The sequence below is a fragment of the Neltuma alba genome, unplaced genomic scaffold, assembly GCF_004799145.2.
Source record: "Neltuma alba isolate B1F8T4 unplaced genomic scaffold, ASM479914v2 tig00002599_pilon, whole genome shotgun sequence".
In the NCBI taxonomy this organism is placed as follows: domain Eukaryota; kingdom Viridiplantae; phylum Streptophyta; class Magnoliopsida; order Fabales; family Fabaceae; genus Neltuma; species Neltuma alba.
The window spans coordinates 1-15,746 of record NW_021632936.1 but is presented as its reverse complement, the minus strand read 5'-3'; the positions used below and the strand labels follow the sequence as shown (position 1 = coordinate 15,746).

Here is a 15,746-nt window from a genome sequence, read left to right as displayed (position 1 = left end):
TTTTTAATCTATTTAAATTATTCAACAACTCTTATATTAAGCAATAGGTATAGTATATAAACTATGTGCCCAAAATTTCAATCCCCCCCTTTTTTGGTTGTTTTTTATATTATAAACTCGTTTTGCATATTTGCCCCGTCTCCTTATTAGCGATGTAATCGAGGTTTTCTTTTTCATATATTATGTTTTAAGACTAAGATTGCCTAGGTTGGTTTATTTCGTTTCTGCTGTGTTTTTCAAAAAACACAAGATATCATTAAAATGTCGGCCATTAAAATTAAAGAAAAGGAGGAGGCCAATATCCTATGATTCGGTGGTGCCCATGTCCAAACAACAGTTTTTGGCCAAAACAAACAATATTCATTCGTTAATAAGAAAACCTTAATGTGAATCAAACTGCCGCCGACAATTTAGATAGTAAATTGTTTTGAAAGCAGGTGCTAATTAATATTTGAGAATTACCTATATTATTCTTTTGCATTGATTTGCTCTTGTACTCCCTCCGTTCCTTATTGTAAGAGACAAATAACCGAAGTACGTTGATAAAAAAACAGTTAAAATTAGTTAAAAACAATTAATGTGTAAAAAGTATAATTTTTTTTCAAAAATACCCTCATTAATAAAGAGAGAGAGAGCATGAGAGAGAACAATTAAATTATTAAAAGAAAGAGAAATGGGAGGGGGAGAGAGTGTGAGTTGGAGATAATAAATATGGGTAAAATAGGAAATCAACACATAAAAATAGAAATAACTTTTAAGTGTTTCTTATATATAGAAACATGCCATAAACATCAAATGTTTCTTATAATAAGGAACGGTAGGAGTACCTTTTTTCCCATCAAAATGAATACGACCTGTAACTATAAAGAAGTGGTCGGTGGCATGTTTAAAAGGGTCACGCATATAAAATACTAGTATATGAATTAAAAAAGAAGGCCGAATATTAAGGAAATGGAATTGGAGAGAGAAATAAAACGAAGCCCTCGACTCGACTCGAGCTTCATTCGTTCATATTCAGCAAAGTCAGATAACAAGATATGAAATGAGTATCCCATTTTCTGTCAATTCATGTGGAAATTGGAGTTGCCTGACTTCCACAGCCATCTCTTCTTTTGAATAATATTAATAGGTGAATTCAAAACTAACCAGTACTATGTATTAAACCTTGTTGTGTCTCAAAAATTATCATGAACCCCCCTTGGGCCACCCCCCTTGACTGTCACTTCTAAATTCTTATTTACTAAAACTATTTTCCGTATTTTCTATTTCCTCTTATTTAAAATAAAAATTACATTAAACCCAAGAATAATATACATAAAATTCACCAAGTCAAGATGAACAGTTCAGTTAACAATGATGGTTGAAAACTGAGAGAGAGAGAGAGAGAGAGAGAGATCATTTTTGTGATTTTGTAATGCTAGACAATTAAAACACACCTAATTTTATGATATTATCATCGCTAGTGGTGTTAGGCGTGGAAGAATTAATTTGTGGAATATAATCACAAATTGGTTTTTTCTTTGCGTGATGAACTTTGTTTGGCATATGCAAACAAATAAACGACTCCCCCAGTGACGCCGACGGATTTGTAATCACATATATTTTCATGCAAACATGACATTGAAAACACAAATCATCAATCTTACAGAGAATGACAAATGTTGGTGTTGCAAGAAATTCCTAAATTCATCGTCTCGTACAAACATCATTATATGCTCGCAAATCATATTTACTTATAATTATCTATATTAAGAAGAAGAAGAAAAAGCTCTTAGAACGTTTGGTTGTTAATATATTGAAGAACCCGAGAAGAATGTATACTTGCTTGCTAAGGAAAGCGGATTCCCCGGAACTTTTTGGGGGAAGTAGAAACGCTTCCATGCGATGGAGACACCTTTGGGTTGCACCAGGAAAAGGTGAAATGTTTTTGAGAGCGCATGCCATTTTGGAATAATGCCATAGTGTCTTACAAAAATGAGATAAACAGCCAACGATGACCATCATCAATGGACATAATAATAACAATAACAACAATAATAATAAAAGGGATGTGTGAATTTACGATTTATAAACACTTATAAGTATTTTTACACGAGGAAATAAAATTTTTATCATATATTTAATTACTATATATTTTATACTCTAAATCATGATTAAAAAGCTACTTTTAAACTATTTCAAATAAGTTTGTTGAACATTAAAAAAAGATATGGTTAACACGAGAGATGGGGGAATGAGTTTTATGTTAAAATTCGAAGGAGGAAGAATTTTTGCATTGGTTAAAGAAAAATGATGGAGGATATATGTCATACAGGAGGAAAAAAAAAACAAGGTGATGACAATGGCCGAATTTATGCATTTGGTGCCGTGAACTGTCGGAAAAAGGACACGCGTATAAAGGGAAACAGGAAATCCTAGCGACTTCATGAAACTGACCATTTATCTTAATCATTCCACAAATATATATATATATATATATATATATATATCTGAACCTGGTCTCTTCATATGTCATGCACAGATTAAACAGTTCTTAATTCATATACTGTCACACTTACTACCCAACCTTAAAAGCCCTATTGCTTGGTTTTTTTTTTTTGGCACCCCTTTGGTTATATTATAAATACTCAATTTTGCGCTATATAAGAGGATATTCTTTTTATATATTTATTTTGTACACTATAAAATTATTTAAAATATGTTGATCCACACCTTGCCACTGTGCTGTCTTGAGCAGCTTCTTGTTTGTCTGGGGCTAAGGCTTGTCATTCATTAAGAAGGACACTGAGTATATTTGTAGGGGGGCCATCATCCGAAGGATTAGTGATTAATTAATGTTCTTAACAAGCAATTCCATCGACTGCTAAAAAATCAAACCTCCTGTAAGTACAAAATTACGTTAGAAAATACTCCTATGCAAGTTTCATAATGTCTGGATTTTAATCCGTAGCATCAAGTATCATACACCTCCTCCGTTATTATCATGCAAGTAACAAATTAGGAGAATTTTTTTGTTATCAAATGTAAGAAATCTCGCAGACTTCGATGAATTTTTAATGTCATCTTTACAAAAATACCCCTCAAAAGTAATCACTGGACTCTGCCTTTTTGGATGAAGAGCAGTAACAATTGACCCAACTACATGTCTTTCTCGGGGGCAAAATAAGACAGATACTGTATAATGCTCAAAGGGCCATCTTACAAACTAATATGAAGCCCACTTTTTGCACCACTCCAAGCCCAATCTTGTCTGGGCTTTCTGGAATGCCTTCCTCGATCGATTAAGTCACGTGTTGAAGTTAGATTATTTGAGGAATGTTAGGTCGGAGAAAATTAGGTGGGAGAGCCACATCGTGCCCAACACGTGTTATGACATTAGGATTCCATCATTAAATGCTCCGAAATTCAGTACTGTCTGAATTCAATTAATTACTTGTACGTCCAATCGTTGGATGATTTATTATTATCTTTAATTTTGTACTGCTTTGAATTCAAAGTGGACGTCAGCTGTTGGTGAAGTCATCAATGGACAGATATGTTGTCTATGAATAAGAGAACATTTAAGCACGGAGGGCATTCTGTTCCTTATCTTGCATTATCTTTTTAAAAATAATTTTACAATCTATAAAATTAATATGTAAAAAAATTTTCATCTTACTTTAGATAAAAATATATTTTTTAAATACTTGTAGTGTTTTCCAAACACCCATAACTCTTCTCTTTTTATTTGGAAGTTCCTAATTTTTAAATTGATTTGGTTCTTTTGACAATATTCAGCATAAGATTATCTAAACATTAAATATATTGTTATTAATTTTATTTTTAATTAATTCTATTCTACCTTTTTTTTCTTCATATGTTCTCTTTTATTTTTGTTCTTACTATTTCTCTTTCTCACTGCTACCTTCTTATAAATAAAAGTATATCTAAAAAATTATATATTTCTTGTGTATTTATTATTTTTAATTAACTTTAGCAAATTTTTTAAATAATGTAATTAGGTTATTATGATCTTGTAAAAAGGACGGGAATGAGTGTAAATAAAAGAAGGCAATTTTCAAGACTGCAAATATGGTTTATTCAGGAAAGTATGCCCATGTATTTTGTTGTTTAATTTGAAAAACTAAAAATTAAAGGTTGAAATCGTCTTTATTATCGGTTGAAGTGTTTTTTTTTTTTTTTGGTGGTGGGGGGTAGGTACTTCATAATGTAAAATTTCTGCAAATAATAATGACATATTAATGAATCATTTTTCCAGAGCAACCCTCTTGAAGTGATGGTCACAGTTGAGAAGTTAGGGGTTCCAGCTTAGCATTCAATAAAGGATACTTTTACAAGGTTATATTCTTTTTTTTTTTTTTGGAAATAACTGAGACTTGCAAATAAGGTTATTAAACTTGCAATGGTAATTTAAGGTGGGATCTCGTTAAGAAAATGTTGTGCCGCTCAAAAAGCAAAATATGATTAATTTAAACCTGTCATATGTGAATATGTGACCAGTAGGAGTAAAGTCTAACAGAAAGAATTAGTCTTTCATAACGTGGCGAATCAAAGTTAGAATTCTCATTGAGAGAGGTACTCATATTTACTATCTGACAATGTCTTGAGCATAATTATCTCTAATAAAATGATAATATGTGATTAAAAAAATTGTCATATATGATTAGGATGGACAAATTGATTTGAAAACCCAAGATTGATGAACAATTTTATCGTCTCTCAGCTCTCTGGTTTTGAAACATTGGTATGCTAGCTAGACGCATCTTTATTCATAAAATATGCTGCATTATTAACGGTTTGTGTATAGTAGACTAGACTTTCTATAAAAATGTTTTTAATCATGGGTTTTTTGGTATATATTCCTTAATGAAATCCATACTTTGAGGGGGGAAATCATAAACTTAAAAAGTAAAGTGTATTGAAATCTGACATTAAGGCTAAAAAAAACTCTCCATCTAGTTTTTATATTTTAAATTGGAGCTAGTATGATTTTGGTTTAGGAGGCTTGGGGACAATCCACAAGAGAATCGGAATCCTTTTCCAGACGCAGATTGTTGAATTAATCATAATCTTGACGAAAAAAAAAATCATAATCATCTGACAGCTCCAAAACACCAATTCCATGCTTGGCCACTAGTCTTCTCTGTGCGTTCACATCGCCTCCCTCCTCGCCCACATCTTTGATTCCTAACATCTACGAGTTTTCCCACCCCACCATCCTCCTTGGTCCTTGCAAGCTCCGATTCGCTACTCTTTGACTCTTCTCCCCTTGTCTTCAATGGCGTCTTATCTGCAAGTGATTTTTAACATAAAAACTAGATAATTAATTTGAGAAGATTAAAAAAATCAGCTAAAATAGTTAATTGTGACTTTTCCAAATTACTTTTTTTAATTACATGCATTAAAACCGTCTCTTAGTGAAACTCAGTATAATTAATTAGGATATTTTTAAAAAATACTATAAATTTAATAGGCAAAATAAATTGAAATTTTATATTTATAACAACTAATTAATTTTTATATTAAGGGTATTCTATGAGAGGCCAAAAAAATTGACTGTTAGGAATAGCAATTTATTATTTCGTTGATTATAATACTCCTCCGGTCCTTAATATAGAACTCAATTGTTGAGTTGGTTTTAATTCTAAATATAAGACACATTTCTTATATTTATCAATTTTCTCTAAATTACTTCTATGGATACTCCTTCAACCATAATTAAGTAAAAAAGGAAGAGGGGATATTAAGAAAGATGATCATGATATTTTAGGAAAAACATGTCACATTTCTTATAACTAACTAACTTACTTAACTTTCTTAATCTAATTAAATTAGTTAAATGAGTCTTATATTAAGGACAGGAAGAGCAATAAATTAGAGGCAGTTGGCTCTGGTTCTATATATATAATAGTAATAATGCTGTGTATGAGGCTGTTCTGTTGTAGGACTTGTAGTTGGCATATAGAGAAAGAGAGATCAGAAGAAGATGAGCTCTCTGCTTCCGACCTCCAACGTAGTTGGTGATGATGCAGCAAAGAATCCTCCCACAAGTTCCATGCGGCTTGATCTTCCTCAGAAGCATGGCGATGTTGTCGATGCCGGAGCCCTCTTTGTTCTTAAATCCAAAGGTATCATCCTTCTCCTTCTCTGCTCTCCATTCTCAGGAGCTATCCCCTGATATGATCTCTGTAATGTTTCTTCACTCAACACTTTTCTTCTCAAAGAAGAAGTGTGATTCCTCCCAATTCCTGCTTGCGAGGGATGAGGCACATGGTTTTTTTTTTGGGGGGGGGGGTTCTATTTTTTCTTATTATCGTTATTATTATCTACTTGATATGATCATCAACGATTATGATTTATTTATCATTATTATTATCATTATAATGGCAGGATCGTGGGTGCACTGTGGCTACCACCTCACAACCTCCATAGTAGCTCCTCCACTGCTTAGTCTTCCATACGCCTTCACGTTCCTGGGCTGGACAGGTGGTCTCATCTGCTTGGTTGTTGCGGGCATCGTCACCTTCTATAACTACAATTTATTGTCCCTGGTTCTGGAACATCATGCTCAGCACGGCCACCGTCTGCTCCGATTCCGAGACTTGGCTCACCACATTTTAGGTTTTTATCATCTTCCCTCAAGTCTCTAGTTTTTTTTCCACTACCTTTCCTTGCCAGCCCCTCAAATATTTAGCTATAGATACTGTCATTATCTTCCCTACTCCGCTACACAATACTACTCCCTTTGGTTACACACAAAAGCGCAAACTTTGCAATAGGGCTTAGGAAACGACAAGCCCAAATTATATGGCCCAGTCAAATGGCCCAAGTATTCCATATTTGTTTCAATGAATGGCAGGCCCAGCTTGGAGTCGGTTTTTTGTGGGGCCAATTCAATTCGCAGTCTGCTACGGCGCTGTTGTGGCCTTCATGCTTCTGGGTGGACAATGTATGAAGGTAAATAATTGACCTCAAATCCTTTAACATTCTCACCGCTTTTACGGAAATGAAATCTATCTGTTCTTGAATAATGAAGGCAATTTACGTGGTGGCAAACCCAAATGGGAGCATGAAGTTGTACGAATTTGCGTTAATATTCGGATGCTTGATGCTAATATTGGCTCAGCTTCCATCGTTTCATTCGCTGAGGCACATCAATATGGTGTCTTTGGTTCTCTGCCTCGCCTACAGTTTTTGTGTTACTGGCGCTTCCATTTATATTGGTATTTCTGCTTCATTAATTCCTTCGCAAGTTTCCACTTGTATTTCCCTTTTCATTATTGCACTTAGTGACATGCCATTTTTACCCAAATTCCTGCAGGTAACTCCTCCAAAGGCCCACCAAAGGATTATTCTCTGCCTGGCGATACAGAGACTCGTCTGTTCGGAATCTTCAATGCTATTGCCATCATTGCCACCACTTACGGAAATGGAATCATTCCTGAAATTCAGGTTCCCACCAAGTCAACTAACTACTTCACACTTTTCGAAGCACCAACCACATCGAGATTTCGTGTTGTGTGTGGTTGTGAATATGAAATTTGTCTTCTTTTGTTTTCCTGGGTTTACAGGCAACATTGGCACCCCCTGTAAAAGGGAAGATGTTCAAGGGACTGTGTGTTTGTTACTTGGTACTCATAGTGACATTCTTCAGCGTTGCAATCTCTGGTTACTGGGCATTTGGGAACCATTCTGCTGGCCTCATCTTAAACAACTTTGTTGATCAGGGGAGGCCTTTGACGCCCAGGTGGTTTATTTACATGACCAACATTTTCACCATAGCTCAGCTTTCAGCTGTCGGGGTGGTACGTATCCCTTATCTTCAACCTCCATTTTCTGCGTTATCTATATCTATAGTTCCAATTCTTTATCGAGTGCACAAATCAAAAAACCCTTGCTAAATCATACATAATGCGTAAGGATGAAGAGTGAAGTCTCAACATAACTGTTTGGTGTGCAGGTTTACCTGCAGCCTACGAACGAAATGATGGAACGAATATTTGCGGACCCAAAAAGAGCAGAATTTTCGATGCGCAATGTGATCCCCAGAGTGATTACTCGGTCATTGAGTACTGCTCTGGCAGTTGTTATAGCAGCGATGCTTCCATTTTTTGGGGACATAAACGCACTCATCGGTGCTTTTGGTTTCACTCCGCTTGACTTCATCTTGCCTGCGGTTTTCTTCAACCTCACTTTTAAGCCATCCAAGCGAAGTCCCATTTTCTGGCTGAACGCCATTATTGCTGTCACCTTCTCTGCTTTGGGAGCTATAGCAGCTGTTGCAGCAGTCAGACAAATAGTCCTTGACGCCAAATATTACCGATTGTTTGCTAATGTATAATCTATTAATTAGGGGTCTTCAATCTTCATGGGAGGAAAATCTCACAATGCCTATCCGAACCCACTAAAAGCATACTCAGCCCAACCCCAAAAAAGCAGCTCAAACTTTTTAAATAATGTAATCCGGTTGTTATGATGTTGTAAAAAGGACGGGAATGCGTGTAAATAAGAGAAGGCAATTTTCAAGACGGCAAAATATGGTTTTGTTCACGAAAGTATGCCTATGTATTTTGTTGTTTTAAAAAACTAAAAGTCAAAGGTTGGAATCATCTAACACGTGATGATGATTGGGCGAAGTGTTTTTTTTTTTTTTCCAGGAGTAGGTGCTTCATAATGTAAAATTTCCGCAAATAATAATGACATACTCCTCCGGTCCTTAATATAGGACCCATTTAACTAATTTAATTAGATTAAGGAAGTTAGGTAAGGTAGTTAATTATAAAAATTGTGACACGTTTTTCCTAAAATACCATAATCAGCTTTCTTAATACCCCTCTCTATCTTCTACTTGATTATGGTTGATAGAGTATCTATAGGGATAATTTAGAGAAAATTGATAAATATGAGAAATGAGTTTTATATTTAGGACCAAAACCAACTCAACAATTGGGTTCTATATTAAGGACCGGAAGAGTATTAATGAATCATTTTTCAAAGCACCCTTCGTGAAGTGACGGTCATAATTGAGAAATTAGGGACTACAGCTTCGTATTCAATAGAGGATACTTTTTCAAGGTCATATTCTTTTTTGAAATAATTGAGACTCGCAAGTAAGTTTATTAAACTTGCGATGGTAATTTAGGGTCTGATCTTATTGAGGAAATGTTGTGTGGCTCAAAAACCAAAATATAGTTAATTTAAATTCATCATATCATATGTGATTATGGTGGACAAATTAATCATAATCTTGACCCAAAAAATAAAAATAAAAATAATCATAATCACCTGACCGCTCCCAAACACCAATTCCATGTTTGGCCACGAGTTTTCTCTGTGCGTTCATATCGCCTCCCGCCTCGCCCACATCTTTGATTCTAGCATCTTTGACTTTTACCACCCCCGGTGCTCCTTGCGAGCTCCGATTCATTACTTTTTAACTCTTCTTCCCGAGTCTTGAATGGCGTCGTCCGCATCAACGTCATCATTATCTATAAGTGATTTTTATTATAAGATCTAAATAACTAATTTATAGAGATTAAAAAAATTAGTTAACTTGGTTAATTATAACAAATATTTTTTTGACTTCCCTAACCTACTCATTTTAATTACATGCAAACCGTCTTTTAGTGAGACCCATTATAATCAATAGAGGGATATTTTGAAGAAAATATTACAAGTTTGATAGGCAAAATGAATGAAAATTTTATATTTATAATAAAATTCAATTGCCAATTAATTTTTATATTCAGGCCGGATGTACTATTATATTCAATGAGAGGCCAAAACAATTGACTGTTAGGAATAGCAATTTATTATTTCGCTGATTATAATAATAAACTAGAGGCAGTTGACTCTGGCTCTATATATAGTAACAGTAAGGATGTTGTGTTTGGGGCTGTTCTGTGGTTGGACTTGTAGTTGGCATATAGAGAAAGAAAGATCAGAAGAAGAAGAAGAAGAAGATGAGCTCTCTGCTTCCGACCTCCAATGGAGTTGGTGATGATGCAGCAAAGAATCCTCCCACAAGTTCCACACGGCTTGATCTTCCTCAGAAGCATGGCGATGTTGAAGATGCCGGAGCCCTCTTTGTTCTCAAGTCTAAAGGTATCATCCTTCTCCTTCTCTGCTCTTCATTCTCAGAAGCTATCATCTCTGTAATGTTTCTTCATTCAACCTTTTCTTCCCAAAGAAGAAGTTGGAGTCCTCCCAATTCCTTCCTGTGAGGGACGAGGCACATGGTGGAGGGCGGATTCTATTTTTTTTATTATCTACTTGATATGATCATCAATCATTGTGATTTATTTATCATTATTATTATTATGGCAGGATCGTGGGTGCACTGTGGCTACCACCTCACGACCTCCATAGTAGCACCACCACTGCTTAGTCTTCCATACGCCTTCACGTTCCTGGGCTGGACAGGTGGTCTCATCTGCTTGGTTGTTGCTGGCCTCGTCACCTTCTATAACTACAATTTATTGTCCCTGGTTCTGGAACATCATGCTCAGCATGGCCACCGCCTGCTCCGATTCCGAGACTTGGCCCACCACATTTTAGGTTTTTCTCATCTTACTTCAGATCTCTAGGTTTTTTCCCCCTCCCTCAAATATTTAGTTCTAGGTACTGTCATTATCTTCCCTCCGCCGTTACACGTGTTTCATAACATAGAAATGCAATAGAATAATACTACACCCTTTAGTGAGGCATAAAAGAGAGAACTTTGCAATAAGGCTGGGGAACCTATAAGCCCAATTTATATGGGCCAGCCAAATGGCCCAAGTATTCTATAACGTACCCCCGTGTTTGGTTTTATGAATGGCAGGCCCAGCTTGGGGTCGGTATTTTGTGGGGCCAATTCAATTCGCAGTCTGCTACGGTGCTGTTGTGGCTTGCACTCTTCTGGGTGGACAATGCATGAAGGTAAATGAGTGACCTCAAATCCTTCAACATTCTCACCCGCTTTTACAGAAATGAAACCTATCTGTTCTTGAATAATGAAGGCAATTTACGTGGTGGCAAACCCAAATGGGAGCATGAAGCTGTACGAGTTTGTGTTAATATTCGGATGCTTGATGCTAATCTTGGCTCAGCTTCCATCGTTTCATTCGCTGAGGCACATCAATATGGTGTCTTTGGTTCTCTGCCTCGCCTACAGTTTTTGTGTTACTGGCGCTTCCATTTATATTGGTATTTCTGCTTCATTAATTTCTTCTCAAGTTTCCACTTGTATTTCCCTTTTCATTATTGCAATTAGTCACATGCCATATTTACCCAAATTCCTGCAGGTAACTCCTCCAAAGGCCCACCAAAGGATTATTCTCTGCATGGCGATACAGAGACTCGTCTGTTCGGAATCTTCAATGCTATGGCCATCATTGCCACCACTTACGGAAATGGAATCATTCCTGAAATTCAGGTTTCCACTAACTCAACTAATTACTTCACACTTTTCGAAGCATCAACCACATCGAGATGTTCGTGTTGTGTGTGATTGTGAATATGAAATTTGTCTTCTTTTGTTTTCCTGGGTTTACAGGCAACATTGGCACCCCCTGTAAAAGGGAAGATGTTCAAGGGACTGTGTGTTTGTTACTTGGTACTCATAGTGACATTCTTCAGCGTTGCAATCTCTGGTTACTGGGCATTTGGGAACCATTCTGCTGGCCTCATCTTAAACAACTTTGTTGATCAGGGGAGGCCTTTGACGCCCAGGTGGTTTATTTATATGACCAACATTTTCACCATAGCTCAGCTTTCAGCTGTCGGGGTGGTACGTATCCCTTATCTTCAACCTCCATTTTCTGCGTTATCTATATCTATAGTTCCAATTCTTTATCGAGTGCACAAATCAAAAAACCCTTGCTAAATCATACATAATGCGTAAGGATGAAGAGTGAAGTCTCAACATAACTGTGTGGTGTGCAGGTTTACCTGCAGCCTACGAACGAAATGATGGAACGAGCATTTGCGGACCCAAAAAGAGCAGAATTTTCGATGCGCAATGTGATCCCCAGAGCGATTACTCGGTCATTGAGTACTGCTCTGGCGGTTGTTATAGCAGCGATGCTTCCATTTTTTGGGGACATAAACGCACTCATCGGTGCTTTTGGTTTCACTCCTCTTGACTTCATCTTGCCTGCGGTTTTCTTCAACCTCACTTTTAAGCCATCCAAGCGAAGTCCCATTTTCTGGCTGAACGCCATTATTGCTGTCACTTTCTCTGCTTTGGGAGCTATAGCAGCTATTGCAGCAGTCAGACAAATAGTCCTTGACGCTAAAAATTACAGATTGTTTGCTAATGTATAATATATTAATTAGGGGTCTTCATGGGAGGAAAATCTCACGATGCCTATCCGAGCCCACTAAAATCATACTCAGCCCAACTCTAAAAAGGCGGCTCAAAAATAATCGGCACTTTTGAACTGGGTCAAATCTCCGGCAGAATTTGCTGCCCACTTGACCATACCTAGAGTTTTTATAATAATTATATTTAATATATATGTAATACACATATATGGTATAATTAAATATTTAAAGACTTAAGTTGTTGTCATGTATAATCCTAGATGCTGTATGAAAACCGATCATGGTGTGATTGATTATGTAATTATAAAGAGATATGGAATGATAGATAGAAGTATGGATTTTTTTTGGCCAAGCAGATATGTGGATTTCAAGTTTAGTGTTATATTTCTTCTCTTGAAATATTTTAAATTGTGAAATTATAAAATATATTAAAAGTATAAAATATTATTTATGAAATTTGGTGAAAATCTTCACATAATCTAAATAAAGTGTCATCACATCGGCAGGGAAGCTTATCTTATCCAAAATTGCCTGAACTTTTATTGAACATGATTGGGCTGCGTGTTACAAAATATAGCTCATCCATCTTTTTAACCTGAACATTAAGCGTCTTGCTCACCCTGCCATGTGCAGCCTGCTGTTAATCACATTCCGCAAGGCCATGAAGCTTGTCAATTTATTATTTCATGCAAGAATTTTCTTTTTCTTCATTTTTTTCCTCCAATACGGTACTGTTTACTTATTATTGCATTCACTGAAGTATACTTCTTGTTTGTATTGCACCTTTCGAAAGATACTAAAGTAATGATAGAATATTTTACAGGATTAATAGCTTCAAGTTAAATAAACCTTAGCATTAAAGTGATAAAAAATTTAAAGAATAAGAATATTTGATGAAAATCTTTTCCCCCAAAATTGAATAAGAAGCAAATGGCGAACTATCTACAGAAACAATTATTAAAGGTAGATACATCATCCTTATAAACCATTTGAATCCTGTCTTGTCACATGAAGATGAAAGGATATATAAGAGAAGTAAGATTGAAAGACAATCTCCCCGAGTGAGATTCACCACCTGACCTCGCTTTTCTCTCACAAGTTCGTCAATTATAAGTCATAATAGTAAATTTTTCACCACCTGAAAAACTGGAATGGAAAAAAAAGGGCAAAAAAGAAGAAGAAGAAGAAGAAGAAGAAGAAGAAGAAGAAAGAACCCACTTCTAAGTTCTAAGTCAGCCCCCACATAAATACGACCCCTAGCATAAGAAAGAAGGAAGAAATACAAGCTTGAAAGTGACTGTTTCACGCAGCATCACATCTGAGAGACACGATTATTAATATCTCCAAACGTCATTGGATCTGGAAAGGGCTGCAAGACCTGACAGTCTAGGCCAGCACCATTCAACGAGGTAGATTGCATGCTCTGATTCGGAGTAAAGAAATCTGGCAACCCATTACCATTAGCTGTGGCAGCAGTGACATTGTCAGATAATCCATTAGATGTTCTAGGCATGACATGATCAGGCAATCCATTAGATGTCGGCATAAGTCCAGATGTTGGTGAAGGAAAGCTCTGTTCAGATTCTATCAATTTAGGAACCTGTAAGGAAAGCCTCACTGAATCTGAATCACCAGGCATGTCGGCAGCACCAGAAGATCCAGGGGACAGCCGTCTTTTAATTTCACTACTGATGTTTTGCTTAAAACTGCCCAGAATTAACTGATGAGCCAAGAAAATTAAGTGTTAAGTTCAAGTCAGTTACTTTAGTAGCACCATTATGCTTGGGCAACACAAAGATACAATTTTTAATTGTCTGCTTTCAAGTTCTTAAAGACATGAGAAATGGATATCATGTATAGATTAACACCCCAAAAAAAAAAAAAAAGCTCACTAGTTATGCTTAGATTGAAAGGCCTAATAGCAAATTCTTAAAAACACTACAGTCTTGTCCGTATCTAATTCTGGCTTAGTAACATTTAGAATCAGATCAGACTCAAGTATTCACCTGTTTTCCTGAAGTCCATGGCAAAATTAAAAAAGATGCTAGTTCATTGCCTCACTAGAAGCAGCCCTAGGAAGCATCATTGCTAGCAACTGTCTGCTTAAAGGCTTCCAACTTACGTGAGAAACAATCAAGTTTATACAAGCAGCACATAACTTTCATAATTCCTTCCTTCCCTTCAAGAACACATTCCGTAGACACCCTAATTGCTACGTCACCATCTAAATTCAGGTCTATGAACATGCTTTGACACCACTTTGTGCTCCGAATTAAGTTAGACCATTTTAGTATCACATGGGTAGTTAAACAAAATCTTACTTGAATAGGGCCTGCTGCTATCAGTGAGCCCCCAACACCACCTCCGAAAATCTTCCCATCAGGTTGAGCTAGTGATATCCTCATGGTGAGACTTTTCCGGTGCATATCACCACCGATGCCACCATAGGTATATGATCCAGATAAAGTTATTATCTCAAAGAGACCCTGCATATGGGAACATCAAAAGAACCCATAAACCAGGAGGGAAAAAAAAAAAGTGAAATAGCTCATCTTACACCACAAATTGCATACTTAATAGACTTTAATTTTAGTGACCCATTTTAGTTTCTCTGTTTTCGCCTTCCACAAGGAAACAACTATTTTCTGGCATCACAGTAAGGGGTGACCTCAGACTTTGCTTGAAATAAAATCTCCTTCCCAGACAATTTTAGGGGCGCATTCTCTTACTCTAATATAGAGCATTTAAGATTTTATCTCAAAGTTCTCTTTCAAACATAAGTTGAAAAAAAGATACATGATATCTTCTTACCAAAGGATCAAACCCCTTTAAGTGAGATGACTGTCTTTCTTACCAAGCAAACTCAGCTATCACGGTTGAGATATAAAGTGAAAGATAAATCAATAAACATTAAGCAAGCATAAAGATTCCCATAAAATGTGCACGGGAATATACCTCATATCTCAAACAACGACCAGAAGAATCCGGTTGCTGAATGTCGACAATAGATACAGCACCAATAGCTGAGAGTATGCAAAGAGCTCGAGGGGATTTATTAGAAAATGATAATATGTTATTCGCAACATCCTGCAATAACCAAAAGCTGGATTCCCGTTTATTCCCCCATTCATAACAGAAAGTACAGACATGATGTAAAGGAAATATTTGAAACATGAGCAACTGTTTTACTCGAGTCTTGATATTACCTCTCCAGGATTCACAATCACTACATGAGGGATAAAGCTTCCTCCAGCTGTGGCTGAAAAATTCCTCCTTCAGCAAAAAAGAGTTTCACACATAAGAAACAAGTTTAATTTCTCTAAACCAGCTGGATACTAGTTCATATTTTATAATTTCAACATGTACATGGTATGGGTATTTTTCCCTTCTTTATTCATAAGAGGAGTAGCTTTCTCGAGTGAGTGACCGATATATCTCGT

At 36.3% G+C, this 15,746-nt stretch overlaps 2 protein-coding genes across 6 annotated transcripts; one reads left to right on the top strand and one right to left on the bottom strand.

Moving 5' to 3' along the window:
• The first annotated feature begins 5,922 nt into the window (after positions 1 to 5,922).
• Positions 5,923 to 12,337, top strand: LOC114733589 (GABA transporter 1-like). 5 transcript variants are annotated; one of them, XM_028921080.1, is made up of 7 exons: positions 5,923 to 6,128; positions 10,327 to 10,557; positions 10,823 to 10,920; positions 11,001 to 11,187; positions 11,286 to 11,416; positions 11,537 to 11,770; positions 11,926 to 12,337. In XM_028921080.1, exons 1-7 carry the CDS (start codon positions 5,987 to 5,989, stop codon positions 12,304 to 12,306), a joined length of 1,404 nt encoding a protein of 467 aa, XP_028776913.1. In that variant the 5' UTR covers positions 5,923 to 5,986; the 3' UTR covers positions 12,307 to 12,337. The 5 variants fall into 5 exon arrangements, with proteins under 5 accessions (XP_028776913.1, XP_028776905.1, XP_028776926.1 ...); XM_028921072.1 differs by lacking the exon at positions 10,327 to 10,557 and adding an exon at positions 6,391 to 6,621; XM_028921093.1 differs by lacking the exons at positions 10,327 to 10,557; positions 10,823 to 10,920; positions 11,001 to 11,187; ... (1 more) ...; positions 11,537 to 11,770; positions 11,926 to 12,337 and adding exons at positions 6,391 to 6,621; positions 6,860 to 6,957; positions 7,037 to 7,223; ... (1 more) ...; positions 7,572 to 7,805; positions 7,961 to 8,536.
• Positions 12,338 to 13,507: 1,170 nt separating this feature from the next.
• Positions 13,508 to 15,579, bottom strand: LOC114733537 (AT-hook motif nuclear-localized protein 7-like; the record flags this gene model as incomplete). Its single annotated transcript, XM_028921010.1, has 4 exons — positions 13,508 to 14,026; positions 14,628 to 14,792; positions 15,262 to 15,393; positions 15,513 to 15,579. Coding segments are annotated over 4 exons (772 nt in total), but the record flags the coding sequence as incomplete, so codon positions are not given.
• Between the last annotated feature and the right edge of the window lie 167 nt (positions 15,580 to 15,746).

What these genes read in the sequence shown, in the direction of transcription:
- LOC114733589 (XM_028921080.1), top strand. Translation starts at nt 5,987, where the DNA reads ATGAGCTCTCTGCTTCCGACCTCCAACGTAGTTGGTGATGATGCAGCA. An exon ending in CTTGGCCCACCACATTTTAG is followed by an intron (nt 10,558 to 10,822) that starts GTTTTTCTCATC and finishes TATGAATGGCAG; the next exon opens with GCCCAGCTTGGGGTCGGTAT. An exon ending in TGGCGCTTCCATTTATATTG is followed by an intron (nt 11,188 to 11,285) that starts GTATTTCTGCTT and finishes AAATTCCTGCAG; the next exon opens with GTAACTCCTCCAAAGGCCCA.